At 47.0% G+C, this 16954-nt stretch overlaps 1 protein-coding gene across 1 annotated transcript in view; it reads left to right on the forward strand.

The window, feature by feature from the left end:
* Positions 1-8854, forward strand: part of Maco1 (macoilin 1) — an 81349-nt gene extending 72495 nt beyond the window's left edge. Inside the window, exons 10-11 of the mRNA XM_008822299.2 lie at positions 2362-2536; positions 7144-8854. Coding sequence (XP_008820521.1) covers positions 2362-2536; positions 7144-7346 — 378 coding nt within the window. The 3' untranslated portion in view covers positions 7347-8854. The remainder of the gene's footprint in view (positions 1-2361; positions 2537-7143) is intronic.
* The last annotated feature ends 8100 nt before the right edge of the window (positions 8855-16954 follow it).

Raw genomic sequence — 16954 nt, forward strand, 5'->3', positions numbered from 1 at the left:
TTGAGACAAAGCTTCAAGTATGTAGTAAAGGTGGCTTCAGAGATAGGTAGCAAATGGGAGGATAAGCCAGTAAAAGGCTTTGGAACAGCTAGACAACTGGGGAAAAAATTAAAAGTAGAAGCTCATTAACACAGAAAAAGAAATTCAAGATAGTTGAATATAGAAAAAGAAAAGATCACGTGAAAATAGAGTAGTATTTATTTGATCTTTAGACACAAGACTTTCTAAGCATAAAACAATGGAAGAACTCATAAACAACAACAAAAGGTAGTTGAGAAAGATACTGGCTGTGTGTGGTGGTGCATGCCTTTCATCCCTGCCTTTAGGAGGCAGAGGCAGGCGATCTGAGTTCAAGGCCAGCCTACCAAGTTCCAGGTCAGCCAGAGCTACAGAGTGAGACTGTCTCAGAAGAGAAAAATAAAATCTCCAGGGGAGACAGTTCAGTGGGTAGAGGTGCTTCCTGCCAAGCCTGACCACCCGAGTTTTATCCCCAGAACCCATAGAGTGAAGGAGTGCGCCAGCTCTCATTGTCCTTTGACTCCTACATGCTCACTGTGACACATGTGCACCTACACACAGAAACACACACACACTAAATAAAAATTAAAATAAATGTTTAAAAAAATTTAAACAATGTCTTTTCAGTAATCATCAGTAACTTGCAGATTAAAATTAGCAATCACTTTTCTCCTACAAAATTGATAAGAATTTTTGTTTTGCTTTGACACAGTTTGCTTTGACACAGTCTTGCTGTGTAGCTCAAGCTGGCCTCAAGCTCATAGCAGTGCTCTTGCCTCTGTCTCCCAAGGGCTGAGATCACAAGTGTGGGTTACCATGGCCAGCCAGAAGCATTTTAAATAAATGGTAGTCTTTTATTTGGTCTTTTTGAGACAGTCTCCCTGTAGCCCCAGCTGGCCTGGAACTCACTATGTAGACCAGGCTGCCCTCCAACTCACAGAGATCCGCCTGCCTCTGCCAACCAAGTGCTGGGATTAAAGGCGTGCACCACCACACCCAGCTTGAATGATAGTCTTTTTTTTTTTTTTTTTTTTTTTTTTTGGTCTTTTGAGACAGGGTCTCCCTGTAGCCCCAGCTGTCCTGGAACTCACTATGTAGACCAGGCTGGCCTTGAACTCACAGAGATCCGCCTGCCTCTGCCTCCCAAGTGCTGGGACTACAGGCATGCACCACCACGCCCAGCTGAATGATAGTCTTAATCCTGGGGAAAGTGCTGTAAAATAGTCCTCTATGTTGGGGGAGGGGGAGTGCAGTTTTCAGCAAGAGATCATGTATTTCAAAAATACTTCTCTTTTGGAAGCAGCTGTAAGAAAAGACCCCATCAGTGATTGACACACAGAGATGTTCAGTGGAGTAGTGTAGTGGTATACTAAATAATCGAGTGTTTGCTTAAATTATAGTATTATCCATGTCAGAATATCATCAAGCCATTAAAAGGTATTTTCAGCCAGGTGTGGTAGCACATGCTTATGATCCCAGCACTTGTGAGCCTGAAGAGTTGAGATGACATAAGTTTCAAAGACTTCATCTAAAGCTTGTGTGTATGGTGGGGTTTCAGCTATGCTAAAAGATACACAAATGCATACAGAGGCCACAAGAAAGTACATTCTGTCTTTCAGTGGCTGAACTGCGAGTAATTGTCATTTTTTTCTTAGAACTTTACTATATTTCTAAGTTCTTTTTAGTAAGTTTGGATTCCCTCTGAAAAATATTCAGGCCAGGTATGAAGACAGAGGCAAGGCAGAGAGGCAGGCAGATCTCTGAGTTTGAGGCCAGCTGAGGTTACATAATGAGACCCTGTCTCAAAAAGCAAAAAATAAGGGGCTGGAGAGATGGCTCCATGGTTAAGAGCACTGACTGCTCTTGCAGAGGACCTGGATTCGATTCCCAACACCCACATGGCAGCTATGAACTGTCCTTAACTCCAGTTCCAGGGGAATCCGAAGCCCTCTTCTGACTCCGTGGCATTGCACAATACGGGTGCACTCACACACATGCAGGCAATACACTCATACACATAAAAAAAAATAATAAAGCCTTTAAAAAAGAAAAGCAAAAAATAAGTTCAATAAGTGTTGACTATATTACCTACTGCTTTAAATGGGCATTTCTACAGTTTGCTCTATCAAAAAAAACCCAAGCATTTTTGCAATTTGTAGTGTGGATTCAGGCAAATTTGCAGGTAGAAATGCACTTGACACACACTCTAAGGAATGAAGTCTAAAGCCACAAAGTACCAAGTTTCTCAGTTCTACTGGTCAAGTCAGTAGTAATAGGGGTTAATTTGTGTTTCATAAATGCCAAATCTGCCTTGTAGCATTGCTGTTTTGGTGCTGTTGACAGGAGCTTCGGAAGTATAAGGAAAACGAGAAGGACACTGAGGTGTTAATGTCAGCCCTTTCCGCCATGCAAGACAAAACACAGCACCTGGAGAACAGCCTCAGCGCAGAGACGAGGATCAAGCTGGACCTGTTCTCCGCACTGGGTGATGCAAAGCGGCAGCTCGAGATTGCCCAGGGTAGGAGAGCAGCAGGCCCTGGTTGGGTGGTGGGACTGAGAAGTCACAGGGCTGCAGAGAGCAGACATCCTCTCAGAGCTGAACCAGAGGGCCCTTAAGTGTTTTTTTAAGCTGTTTGATGAGTACTCCATGTTGAACTTAGGATTCATCACATTAATGCATGCTGCAGGTATATTTGAGGTGAGAGTGTATATGACGTGTGGGACACACGGAGAAAAGTATGACTATCTGTGCTCAAGGGGTACACAATGTTGAAGAAATTGAGAGCTGCAGAGTCACAGCTGTGTACACAGCCTGTGAGAGCAGAGACATAGAAGAGCCTAGGGAGCTGGAGAGGGCAGTGTCTCAGTCTGAGCTGAGCTTGAATGAAGGAGGAGTTGGGAGCCTGGTGAGGGTGAAGGTCATGAGGCCTCCTTGCAGAAGACAGCAACCTCACAGGGGCACCGAGAGGTGAAGAAGAGCCTGATGCCTTCCAAGCTATAGCTGGCTAGGCTTGGCTAGGACAGCAGCAGGAGAGTCTGGAGACCAGGCAGTCCACTTGGTAGATAATCACTGAGACCTGCTAGAGTCTCTGATAACTGAGATATGCCCCGGCGAGGGGTCACAGAAGCTCCCCTGAATAGGTAGCATTTGAGCAGAGACTGAGGAAGAGATTGGTGATCTGGTAGTAGGCCAAAGAAAGTACTTCTCAGCTGCGAACAGTGATGGTAGGCTTGTGACCTCGTGGCTGGGTGGGGCAGGAGTGCCAGCAGCCAGGTTCTATAGAAGTGTTCCATGAAAAGAGCTTAGAACTTTTCTCTGAATGACATGAGGGGTTGTGACTTCCCACAGAAGCATGGTGTGACCTATTGGGAAAGAATTTGATTTTTATCCACAAAATTGATTAGTTATTTAAGTGACTAGAATATTGAACTAAATACTAAAAAAAACCTTTTAAACAGTTGATTTAGTGGATGGAAAAGATACTTCATCCAGGGACTTCAAGAGTAGCCATACTCTGTAAAACATTGCCTAGGTACTCCAGCGTGTAGTCAGAGGATCTGCTTGAATTGGGGAACCCCAACTCTTAAAATGACTGAGCACTCCAGATAGGCTTATTTCAGGTAGCTTATCTAGTAATATCTACTGTGAATTAAAACTTAAGAGTGATTAGTGATCCACTTAAAAATAACAAAAAAACAAAAGTTATAAATGGGCTAGAGAGATGGCTCAGCAGTTAAGAGCACTGGCTGCTCTTGCAGAGGACCCAGGTTCAGTTCCCAGCACCCACATGGCTGCTAACAACCATCATCGGTAACTCCAGTTCCAGGGGAGCCAACACCCTCTTCTGACCTCCTTGGGCACTGCACAACACAGGTGCACTTACATACATACAGGGAATACACTCATACACATAAAATAAAAACTAAAAAACAACAATAACAACAAAAACCTAGCTTTAAGCATAGTGGTTTTCAATTCATGCCCAATAGAAGGCCCCAAATGAAATTTAACTTGAAGAATTTGCTACATACTGAAAACAAATTTTAAGAAAGTTTGAGGGGGCTAGAGTCACACCCGGCCAACATGAGTAACATTTTATGAAAATAACAAAATGGCCAGATGTGGTGGCACACGTCTTTAATCCCAGCACTCAGGAGGCAGAGGCAGGTGGATCTCTGTGATTTCAAGGCCAGCCTGGTCTATGTAGGGAGTTCCAGGTCTACAGGGAGCTCCTGTCTCAAAAAGACCAAAAATAAGTAAATAACAAAATGGAGGTGGAGAGATGGTCCAGTGGTTAGAACTGGCTACTTTTGCAGAGGACCTGAGTTCAGTTCTTAGCACCCATATGATGGCTAGCAATTGTCTGTAACTCCCCTGGATCCAACACCCTCTTCTGATACCCACAGGCATTGTATGATACAGCTGTACTCACATGCAGGCAATACACTCATACACATAAAATAAAAAGAAAATATTTTGCCGGGCGTGGTGGTGCACGCCTGTAGTCCCAGCATTTGGAGGCAGAGGCAGGTGGATCTCTGTGAGTTCAAGGCCAGCCTGGTCTACTTAGTGAGTTCCAGGCCAGCTGGGGTTGCAGGGAGACCCTGTCTCAAAAAGACCAAAAGAAAGAAAAAAGAAAAAAAAGAAAATATTTTAAAAAGAAAATAAAATGTGATGAGACATATCATTGTCTAACGTTTATCACATACCTTTACCATCTAACTTAATAGAAGGCATTTCCATTCTACTTTGGTGTTTGTTTTGTTATAGTTTATACCTATATAGTTTACAGAAGGCTCTATTTATGCTCGCTCACTACAGAGGGCAAGTAATTGTATCACAGGTTGGTCGTGTGGACCCTGGCTGCATTTTGAGATTGCGGTACTAGGGCAAGCCAACCAGAAAGGCCAGAGGAGATGGGAAGTCAGGGAGGGTCTCATGCAGGTGCCATCATTGAGGAGACTTTGGAGGATGAACCCTGAAAGCAGAGAATGGCAGAGGACATAGTATAAGCTGAGGGAAGAAAGTGCTGGTTCTGTCCATGCAAATAGTCAGTAGCTGCGAGCCTACAGGCCATGAAGGAGCAGGAGGTTAGGCTACTGTGATTGAAGCATAGCGGAGAGTACAATCCCCGGACTTCCAGAGAAAGAGGGTTGATGTGCTCACACATTATTTTGGAAATCTCGCAGGGGCAGCATGAAATACACAGAGTTTAGAGCTTAGTTGGAGAGGAGGCAGAGAAGCCAGTTCAGAAGTTGTTGGCTGTCTTCTGTCTAAAAGGAAATACAGGGGTGAGGGGAGGATGGTGTGTGAAGAACTGAGGTACCTGAGAGCTTGGATCAAGGTGCTGGAACCAAGGCAGAAGAGCAGAGCAGCTCCCAGGGGTGGAGGTGTTTGCTTTGAAACATTTGATTAGCGGGTGATCCCCAGATACCAGGTAAGAAACATTCATCAATCATTGGTTCCCTAGAGAGATTTAAAAGGTAAAAAGTTAGTGAAGCCATAGGAGTGGCTTGGGATGGTTCAGGTGATTGAGAGGAAGAGTCAGGCTGCAGTCTGAGCTCAAGAACAGGCATTGAAAAGAAGGTTCCTGGGACAAGTGCCTGGTAGCTGAGCATCTCACTTGTCCCTGGCCCTTTTTCCTACCTGTCTTAGCACTGAGGAGTGGCCACCTCTATCTCACCTCTCTTTGCTGGCATCTGTACACTTGGAGGAGATCCCCCTGGAGTGGAGCAGCACCTGCTCTCGGGGGCCAAGGGGTACTGACTTCACAGCATGGCTGTGCTGCGTGCTTAGCCCAGGCATCCCTGGGAAGAGAAGAGGGTCCATGCCAGAGCTCCTGGGGTATTTCCTGTTACTGATTAAAGAAGTCAAACTGAAGTCTGCACGGGAAAAATACAGTAGCTCATATATCAGGTGCCCCTAGGTATTTTATTTATCTGAAGCTTATTCTTTTCAAAGAAAAGAAGGGTATTTGATGCTTAATAACAAGTTGACTTTGTGCAAGATAGATAATTTGTGAAGCCTTGGCTCTCTGCTGGGCAGGGTGCAGAGTTAAACAGTGGAGAAAAAAGGAGACAGAGTCTCTGCCCTGTCAGAGCTCATGGACCGGCAGAGTTGATGGACTCATCATCTAAGATGGAAGAATGCCATGGGAGAGTGTAGGTATTGTAGCCAGACTACATGGAGTTAGATCCCGGCTCTGCCACTCACAGCACCTTGACCAAGCCTCTGAGCCTCCCTGTATCTTGGTTCTTCACCATAAGTGGATGATGATATTTCCCACCCCTGGAGCGTTGTAATAGAGGAATGAGTTATAGTGCATGTGAGCACTCAGCCTGTGTCCCTGTGCTAGTCACTGTCTACTACTTCAAGAATACGAACAAAAGGGGAAGTTTACAGGAGGCTGAGAATTTAGCAGTGTTGAATTTAGATGGGATGATCTCAGAAAATTCTGCTGTGGAAGAGGAAACAAGCCACAAGAGTGGGCAGGGACAGGAGCTGCTCAGAGTCGGCTGATGTGCTGAGTAGCCAGCTACATATGGGCAGTGATCAGAGGGTGCTGTGCCAGAAAACTGGGCAGCAGTCCCAGAGCATCATCTGTTTTCTGTCAGAGAACCTGATGTGACTGATTCAAAGGCTGTGGTTCTGGATTCCTTGGTCTGGTACCCAGAGCCCTTCCTCCCAGAAAGGAGTCCCACCCAGCTCAGGAGGTGGAGTGGCAGTTAAAACCAGGACCTCTTGGACTACCTAAGGTGACTGCCTTAGAATGGGGCTCCTGGAAACTGACTGCCTTGGTAACACTGATATGAACAGAACCTTTTCATATCTAAGCCAGGAGCCAGTGAACTCTGACCCACAAGCTAATCTGTTCTGGTGCCTGCTCTTGTACCACCATGGATAAGAGTATGTCAACATTTTCCATGGTTAGAAAGGGAAAATGACAAAGAACGGCATATGGTCCACAGCCTCTAAAAATACCCTGCTGTTGGGCACTTTACAGGAAGTTTGCCTTTATCAGCTAGTGCACGTGGGGCTTTCACTTGAGTGGAGTCCTCAGGGGTTGGCCCAGGAGGGTGGATGAGCTCTCCCTCCTCACTAATATTGGGTCTTTTATCTTGCAGGACAAATCCTTCAGAAAGACCAGGAAATCAAGGACCTAAAACAGAAGATAGCCGAAGTCATGGCCGTCATGCCTAGCATAGCATACAGTGCTGCCAGCAGCCCCCTGAGTCCCGTGTCCCCCCACTACTCTTCCAAATTTGTGGAGACTAGCCCCTCTGGACTAGATCCCAATGCCTCTGTCTACCAGCCCCTGAAGAAATGAAGACCAGCTGGGTATTTGCCCAACCATCTGGAACCAGAAGGCTTCGAAAAGCAGCGTCTCTGGCAGTCAAGATAAAAAAAAGTTTATATTGTATTTTGTGGGACTGTATATGTTGTCATTTTTAAAAAGGGGGAAAAATAACATCCAAGTTTGATTAGAACTGCCCATCAGTCGTTCTTGTAAATTTTTAGAAGACCTCACAGAACTTTGCAGTTTATTTTTCTTGGCCAACACATTAAAACCATTCTTGGATTTCAAGTAGCCAATTTTGCCTTTTATGTATTCTTACATAGTTTCCTCTTGAAGAAAAAAAAAAAGAATTTTTGCTTTTCAACTTTTTGTTTTGTTCTTAAATAAGCAAGAAAATTGCACATTGTATTCACATGGGACAACAACAGAAATTTAGTTTCTAGAGTGAGAGGGCTAAATAACCCAACACAACTTTGATTTCATTGCTGCATTAAGATGGTTATTTCTATTACAGATAAAAGGTTAGTTGCCCCTCCAAGGACCAGACAAATGCAGGGAACATCATTTAGGCTGAGAGACTTAGGTGACGAGGCTAGCAGTAAGAGTGACAGGGTGTGTTTGAGGCATTCATGTCCCATCGGTGCGTTTAGTTCTAGAACACAGTTAGAGCAGTCTTTGCAGTGCCTTGGGAAAGACTTTTCAAGAGGAAACTTGATCGTTTTCAGCTATTTCCCCCTTCTCTGTCATCTGTCTTCTATTTGTATCAAGCTCACTGCGGATCCTGTTGTACAACTGGTGGGTAGCTGGGCCGCTGGTTAGCACCACGCCTCCCCTTCTGTTTCTTTCCAGAGAACACCAACACCAGTGTTCTATGTTGGTTGCAGTCAGGCACCTTGGGGAGGCAGCTGGTGGCCTTCCTGTGAGAGGCTGCTGAAGCCGTGGCCCGGGTCTGGGTCCCACATGGCATTTAACTGTGCTTTCTTCACTTTTCATCATGTGTTGGTGATTTGAAAGAAGCTTGACTATTCCTGAGCTCTTGTGCCAAGGAGAGTTTTTTTGTTGTTTGTTTTTACGACTTAAAGCTCAAAAACTCTGCACAAAGATACTGGTTTCAACTGTGTATTATACATTGGTAGAAAGTGTCTGCACAGGCAACCTTTGGAAGTGTTTGAAGATTCAGGGAGGGGGGAGGGCATGGGACAGGGGCAAAGCAAGGTTGTATTTGGGAGCTTGGAGAAATTAAGAAACCAAATAGATTGGCTTTGCTTCCTTGCCCTGGGTTCTGGAAGGACATAGTTCTAAATTTCCTGTTAATTGGCATGTATATCTCATTTAAAGCAAATTAAGTAGGACAAACGAGTCAGTAAAATAGAAGTATTAGAGAGAATCATCCTTCTAAAAACAGATCTTATGTTGGGATTTAAAAAAAAACTTCTAGCTTTAGCCAGGTGTGCATGTTGCTGCCATTTGCATTTGAATCATCTTGTGTAACTGTCACCATGAAAGTGTTACTCGGAATTGTCATAGGTTTTTTTTTTCATCTTTGTGCAAAAAACATGGAAAACTGTCACTGACTTTGTGTTGAGGTTCCCCCATTTGCTGCCTTTGGGACACCATTTTCGTTAAATACTTGGTCTTGGCTGCATTCTTTTTTTTTCCCCTGTGGGGTTCAAAAGAATAAACATTTTCTTACTGATAAAACTAGTTTTCTTTCTTTTTAACTTTTTAGGAGGACACAGCAAGGTAGATGGTTCTGGGTGGGACTGAGGTAGCCATTTGTTTTCACCTCATGTCAGCCCGGGTCAGATGCGGTGCCCTGCCTGGCACTGGGGGGACAGCAGACACAGGGTTTAGAAGGAGGTGCCCTGACTTGATTTCCCATCTTAAGACATCCATCTCACGCTCTGCCCACCTCTCCTTCTCCAGCATCCATTAGAACCAAAACTGTCTTTGCTCTGGTATAACCTCCGCTCCTAAAACCCAGGCCGGAAGTGACCTGGAGAGTGACTGCTTAATGAGAAAAATCTTGACAAATTTCCTTCACAGTGCCGTGCCTTCTCCCACTTTCCAGAATCTTCTTTGGCTACATAGTGAGCAACACCCTATTGGGTTTTCCCTCTACTATGGATCCTGGACCAACCTTCAAGGTGGCCACATTCATTGTCCCACCCCACCCCCTTTGTTTCAGAGGCTCGTCTGTTTTCATCGTCTGAGACCAGCTGCCTCCCTTGGCCCATACTCTCCCATCTTGGCCATTATTACAATTGATCTTGGCTTAAATTCTGCTCTTGGCGTCTCGCCTCCATCCTTGCTGCTGGATAGCCTTTCTGAATCTTGGCCATTAAGTCTTGCAGACACATCGCACTGAATACCACAAGCAGAACTCCCCAGGGAATACCTGGGCTGGGCTTGGCCTTCCCTGAAGAGTATGTCCGCCCTCAGCATTGTCATAGGCACGTTCTCTTCTGCTAGAAATCTCCAGTTGTCTGTTATTTCAAGTCTATCACATAGTGGCTCTACAGCGTAGTATATTGTGATTTATTACATGCTGTAAAGCACTGTTTGCCATTCCAGATAATTAAATATTTAACCATGGGCTGAATGTTTTGACTGGCCAAGTACCCTCTTTGCTGACCCCCCCCCACAGCTGTACATAAGGAAATGGTGGTCATGTATTCATTGCCCCTCTTTCTAAGAGATCCTAAAAGTGAGAAGAAATGGTTCTTCCTGATGCAAACCTGAGGGAAGGGGACAGTTCTTTTCCGTCCTCCCATTGTCCTGTGCTGCCTGGCTGTGTGAGGCAGGCTCTGGAAGGCCAGACACTTCAACAGCTCCATCAGATTGCTGCTTGTGAGATTCATGCCACAGCCCTGTGATGCACACCTGTAATCCCAGCACTGGGGAGGCTGAGCAGGAGCATTGCAAGATCAAGACCAGTGAGCCTGGAACCATAGTAAGTTTGAGACCAGCCTGGGCTCTAGTATGAAATCCTGTTTGAAAGAAACAAAAATAACAAAATTCAGACCACATGGAAGGGAACGATGAGGGTTTTCTCCATTGTGTGTGTGTGACTCTTCCACCTTATTCATTGAGGCAGAGTCGTGTGTGTGTGTCCCACCTTATTCATTGAGGCAGAGTCCTGTGTATGTGTGTGTGTGTGTGTGTGTGTGTGTCCCACCTTATTCATTGAGGCAGAGTCCAGTGTGTGTGTGTGTGTGTGTGAGAGAGAGAGAGAGAGAGAGAGAGAGACTCTTGCATCTTACTCATTGAGGCAGGGTCCAGAGCTCACCAATATGGCCGATCTCACTAGCCAGCTTGCTCTGGGGAATCCCCTGGTCTCTGCCTTCAGAGGCTGAAATTACAGGCAGGCCGCCATACCCACCCAACATCTATGTGGGTTCTGAGGATCCAAACTCTGGCCCTCATGCTTGCATGGCAATCTCTAGTCTTTGAGCCATCCCCAGCCCTCAACCTTGCTTCTTTCCAGCCAAGCAACATTTGCCAAAACCATCCGCTCCAGTGCCCTGCTCTGCTGTAATTCATGCAGAGCCCTGTGGCCTAGCCACACTCCCTAGACAGTGGGAGTCAGTTCCCAGTTTTGCCACTGCTGGCTCTGCCCTAAACCTCTCTGGGGACTGCTGCTTCACTGTGAAGGAAGAAGCGTGTCCTGGCCGATTTGCCTGCTTAGAGGAGATGCTGTGGGTCTGAGACAGGATGCAGAGCACTCAGAACCATCCAGGGCCTCTCTGCAAGACCAGACCAGACCTGGCTAAAGGACCTCCAGGGCCAGCTCTGTCCACAGCTTGGCTCCTAAACTAGTGAGACTCACATGTGCCCAGCAGCTGTGGGCCAGCAGCACCCACATCCATGCTAGACTCTCAGGCTCTCCAGACCCCTCGCCGGTGTTTCACACTGCATTTTTAATGAGGTCTACAGTGATTCAGCTGCAAAGTTAGAAGCCCCATTCTGAACTGACTTTCCCAACCAGAAGACTAGAAACGTCCTCCCTCTTCCCATCCAGAAAAGCCTATCTCAGGCTTTAAGTTTAGATCGAAGAGCTTAATTGATGAGGAAGGCATGCAGGAGGTGAAGATCTACAAGCCTTACTCTTTTTTTTTAAAAAAAAAAAAAGCCAAACACTTTTTTTTTTATTATTATTTATGTGTATGTTTAGTGAACACCACTTGAGCCTGGGTGCTGATAGAAGCCAGAAGAGGTCATCAGATCCCTTGGAGCTGGAGTTTCAGGTGGTTGTGATCCACCCAGTATGGGTGTTGGGAATTGAAGAGCAGCATGCGCTCTTAACCACTGAGCCATCTCTCCAGCCCCCATGCTCACTCCTCTTAATTACGTCTCCCACTCTCAGAGGCTCTGTGAGGGTCAGGGCTTTTGTCTGTTTACTGTTACACTCTCATATCCTACAGTAATGACTGCCACGTAGTAAATGTTCAGTTGATGTCAAATGACCCCAGTTAGTTTGCTGCTGGGCACATGATCCGATGTGTGAGTTGTCTCTCAGAGCATCTTGCAACCAAACCATGCGAACAGGTCTAAACAGAACTGTTTCCAGGGCAGGCAGATAGCGGAAGGAGTCCGTTTACCATGATGTCACCCATCTGTCTGTTTTCTGCTGAATCCTTGTTTTTTTTTTTTGTTACATTTCTTTTTTTTTCTACAAATGCCTGCTTGATCTAGCCAGGTGCAAAGATTTCCTAAACGACTAGGTTCTCTGAGAACAACTCTGGCAGGAATCCCTAACGCCCTCTGCCCTCAGCCACAGGGGACATGGGGGACAGGAGGGAGGACTAGCCATGCTTTCCCTATTTTGAACCTTCACCTGACTTTCCAGAGCTAACCCTGCTGCCTGGAGAGGGGCTTTTCAGGTTACTTCCTGCAGGAGGAATCTGGCTGCCCCCATATCTCTTAACACCCCTCCCTTCCTCCTTCCTCTGAAGGGGCCTGCTTGACCCATTCCAATATTTGCCTTTGGTTCCTCCCTGTTGCTTAAGGTTCAGGTCCCCTCGGGTTGGGCTCTTTGGGTCCTGGAATCTCCTCCAGTAGTAGTCTCGATTGCTCACATCAGAATCCCAGACTTAGCTACACACTCTAGCCCCAGAAGCCAAGACCAGTGTTCCCTGGAAGCTGGTCCGTTCTACTGTTTTCCAGCACTGCAGTTTCTGGACACCTTAGGGGTGACGGAGGTAGAGTTAAGGGTAGTTGGGACCTTACGAAGTGAATTTGACCTGGAACCTGCATGTTATTTTAATTTCTTATATTTATTGTGTAGTGGGTGGGGGGCCTACCACGACATATGTGAAGATCAGAGGACAGCCTGTGAGGGCCAGTTCTCTTCTTCCACCATGTTGGCTCCAGCGATCAACTCAGGCCATCAAGCTGCAAGCACCTTTACTTACTGAGCTATGTCTTCCATTTTTCCCCGTGACTGCTTGGCAGTGATCAAAGATGGGGTTTTGTCCTGAGAAGCCTGTGTTGGATTCTCACTGTCAAGCTGGCTCCTGCAGATTTACAGTAATGGTAGAGCTCATAGGGACAGCCTGAAATAGCTGTTAAAGCATGAGTCATTGGGCCCCACCCCTAAGTTTCTGATATGCCAGGTCTGGGGCAACGCCCCCCAAAATGCAATTTGAATAAGTTCTAGGGAGATTGGTTCCTGGGTCCTTAGCCCTACTTTGAGAGCTGCTGACCACTGAACCACTGACAGGGCCCAGTACTGCCTGAAGCCATGCCCACCAGCTGCCACCAGAGGGCACAGGCCACCTCTGCAGGAGTCCTGGCTCATCCAGCCACCAGCACCACTGGGCAGCAAAGACTTCCTTCTCCCTATGGCTTGTTAACTGTCTTCAGGAAGAGGAACAGCAACCCTCCCAAATGAGTGGGCCTCTGTCTCTGACAGGCACCAACAGTCAGGTGGGTCACCTCCAGCTCTGGAGAAATGTAACCAGTAACCAACCGTTGCCAGTGAAGGTTTCCCTGGCCTACTGGATCAGGGACCTCCTTTTAGAATCTAGTTAAGATGGCAGGTGATTTTTGCTTTTTCTGCACTTTCCTATATAGATCTCTGATAGGCCATGGGTCCTGTCCTGTCTGCATGTCAGAATCATCTGGCAACATGCCCATCTGGCACATGCCATGGCCAGCCCCCCAGACAGCCTGGCTGAACTGGGCTATTTGTTTGAATTCATTAGGAAGATTGGGAAACTGGGAAGTAAGGGCCTTCAGAGGATGCTTCTGTCCAGGCTGGAGCTAGCGCCTCAGAGGACTGATGGCTGTGGGTGATGGCCTAGTGCTGGAGCCAGGGCTACAAGTGGTGTCAGCCACTAGAATGGAGCCGTGAACAGACCTGAGTCTGCTGTTTTTCCCTTGACTCGTCCTTCTGATCACTGGCCCCCCTCCAGGCCCTCCTCCCAGTTTCCCCTGGCCAACCACATCTGTCACACTGATATTTACCAAAGTCAATTAACCCTCAGATTTCCAGAGAAATTCTATGAACATCGTGTCAATTTGTGGTCTGTATGTTTTATCTGAGAATTCTGCTCTGTCTTGTCCTTTTCCTTTTGTTAAAAAACTTTTTTTAATTTTTTATCTTTTTGAGACAGGGTCTCCCTGTAGCCCCAGCTGTCCTGGAACTCACTATGTAGACCAGGCTGGCCTTGAACTCACAGAGATCTGCCTGCCTCTGCCTCTCAAGTGCTGGGATTAAAGGCCTAGCTTTTTACTTTAAATTTTTATGTGTTAGGAGTGTTTTTCCTGCATATATGTGCACCCATGTCATGCAATACCCACAGAAGCCAGAGGAGGGCATTGGATTCCTGGAAGTGGAGTTACAAGTGGTTGTTTGCTGCCATGTGGGTGCTGGGAACTGAACCTGGGTGCTGTTAACTGCTGAGACAGCCCTCCAGCCACCACCACCCCCTTTTTTTTAAAGACAGTCTCACTGTGACTGGCTTGGAACTGGCTCTGTAGACCAGGCTGGTCTTGAACTCACAGAGATCTGTCTGCCCCTGCTTTCTGCATGCCACCATGCCCAGCTTGTCTTGTTTAGCTTTGCAGACAGGGTCTTACTGGGCTCAAGCAATCCTCTTGCCTCAGCCTCTCAAGTATCTGGGACCACAGGCATACACCACCATAACCAGCTTTATCTGAAGTTTTACCATGGTCAGCCATAGAAATTGTGGCTGGAATAAGCACAAAGGGAGTGTGAGTAGACAGGTGAGTGGATGGGGCCAAGGCAAGCACACATAGCTCTGTCAGGAAGGCTGAGGGAGCCAGCGGGAGACAGCAGACAGACAGTCTGGTGGACAGAGCTGCCCCTGAGCAGAGCCTGTGTCTCAGGCTCTTGGGTGCTAGAGTCCCCATCCCCTAGGAAGCCTGGATAGGTAGGTATGGTTGTTCCCCGTGACCTGCTCCATCCCCATGGTGAGGACAAGGGCTGCACTTCTGGGTGCCAAAGCCCACAGCATGACCTGCAGTGGTCAGCAGAGTGTGACACGATGTGTCCCAGAGGAAATGCAGAGACTCAGGTCAGCCCCTTGCTTCTCTCTGCTGGAGAACAGGAGTCCCAGGTTAGGGGCCACTGCCAGGTGAAAGGAGAGTCAAAGCCACCCTCAGACCTGGTGGCAAAACCATCTTATTCGTGTCAGCTATTGGGGTTTGGGGGCTGTTTGTTACCACAGTGAAAATGACTAAAGAGGATGATCCTGAGTTGGGGTCACTTGCTCCACCCTGGGTTGGAGATCAGGAGTCTGGGAAGGAGATTCAGGGCACTGTCAAGGTCTAAATATTTGTGTCTCAGCCAGCCTTTAACCTCAGCACATAGGCAAGTGGATCTCTGTGAGTTCAAGGCCAGCCTGGTCTTCAGAGTGAGTTCTAGGGCAGCCATAGCTATTTAATGAGAGACCCTGTCTCCAAAAAAAAAGAATAAATATTTGTGTCTGCCCCCAGTTCCTATGATGACATTCCTCCTCCACCACCACAGTGATGGCGTTGGAAGTTTGGGCCTTTGAAATGTGAATGGGTCTCAAAGCTGAGCCTCATGAATGGGACAGTGACCTCATAAAGGTAGGTATGGTTGTATCTGGGACCACACACATGTATCTGGGCCTCATAAAGGAGGCCCGAGGGAGCCCATTATGCCTGAAGTTTTACCATGGTCACAGGACAACACACAGGGGAGCTGCTCTCACCAGGCACCAAACCTGAGGCTCCTTCATTTTGGACTTTTTCTAGTCTCCAGTCCTGAGGGAGATGCATTCCTGCTAACTTAAGCTGCAGGTCTGTCTGTGGTGTTTGCCACAGCAGGCTGAGTGGACCAAAAGACCTCACTTCCCTGTCAGGACAGAGGCTGGGCCCCCTCCAAGCCACAGAGACCAGGAGCTTTTTTTTTTTTTAATTATTATTTTTTTATTTTATTGTATGCATGTATGCCTGCATGTAGGTTAAGTGCACCCATGTCATGCAATGCCCACGGAAGACAGAAGAGGCTGTCAGATCCCCTGGAACTGGAGTTACAGACAGTTTTTAGTTGCCATGTGGGTGCTGGGATTTGAACCCAGGTCTTCTGCAAGAACAGCCAGTGTTCTTAACCACTGAGCCATCTCTCCAGTCCCAACCAGGAGCTTTTATAAAAAAGAAAGCCATATACTGCCGAACAGGAGGGACCCATGAACCCAGATATGGAGGCTGAGGTGGGAGGAATATGCAATCTCAAGGCTTGCCTCAGAATGAGTTTTAGGCCAGCCTGGGCAACCTAGAGAGACCTGTTTCAAGATAAAAAGTAAAAAGAGAGGTAGGGATACAGCTTAGTGGTAGAGCATTTGCCTAGCATGCATGAGACCTTGGGTTCAGTCCTTAGTGTGGTTAAATAAATAAATGAATGCCAATGGGGAAAGAGCCACAGATGTAGTCTACTGCGCAGAAGCAGGGCCACCCAGGGTGGGGCCTTCAGAGCTGGGGTCACCAGGATGAGGGACAGGAGCTGCCTCTGCATCCCCGGCTCTTAACTGTCAGGTTGTCCGGGAGATGGATGGAAGCCACTAGTTGACAGGGTGAGTCAAAGAGAAAGGCAGACCACCAGAGAGGCTGACGTTTAGAGATTAGATAAATTTATGGGTCAGGGGGGCTGAAGAGGTGGCTCAGTATTTAAGAGCACTTGCTGCTCTTACAGAGGACCCAAGTTTGGTTCCTAGCACCCACATGGGGCAGCTCACAACTGCCTGTAACTCCAGCTCCAGGGGATCTGGCATCTTCTGGCCTCCAGGGACACCTGCACTTACATGCACATACCCTCCCCACAGACATATACACATAATTAAAATAAAGTCTTTTTTAAAAATCTCCATGTGTGCGCGCAAGTCATGAGTGCCGGTGAAGGTTAGAGCACAACTTCAAAGCAGTCTCTTGTTCAGCACTGTGTACACCAGGCTAGCTGGCCCACAAGTGTTTGAGGAATCTCCTGTCTCTGCCTCGTCTCTCCATAAGAGCTCTGGGATTGCAGATGCACACTGGCCTCATTCTTACCACAGTGCCATCTTCCCAGGCCATAAATCTAATTCATTCTTCCTTCCTTTCCCTTCCTTCCTTCCTTCCTTCCTTCCTTCCTTCCTTCCTTCCTTCCTTCC

Source organism: Nannospalax galili, unplaced genomic scaffold (assembly GCF_000622305.1).
Source record: "Nannospalax galili isolate Female #2095 unplaced genomic scaffold, S.galili_v1.0 scaffold1428, whole genome shotgun sequence".
In the NCBI taxonomy this organism is placed as follows: Eukaryota; Metazoa; Chordata; class Mammalia; order Rodentia; family Spalacidae; genus Nannospalax; species Nannospalax galili.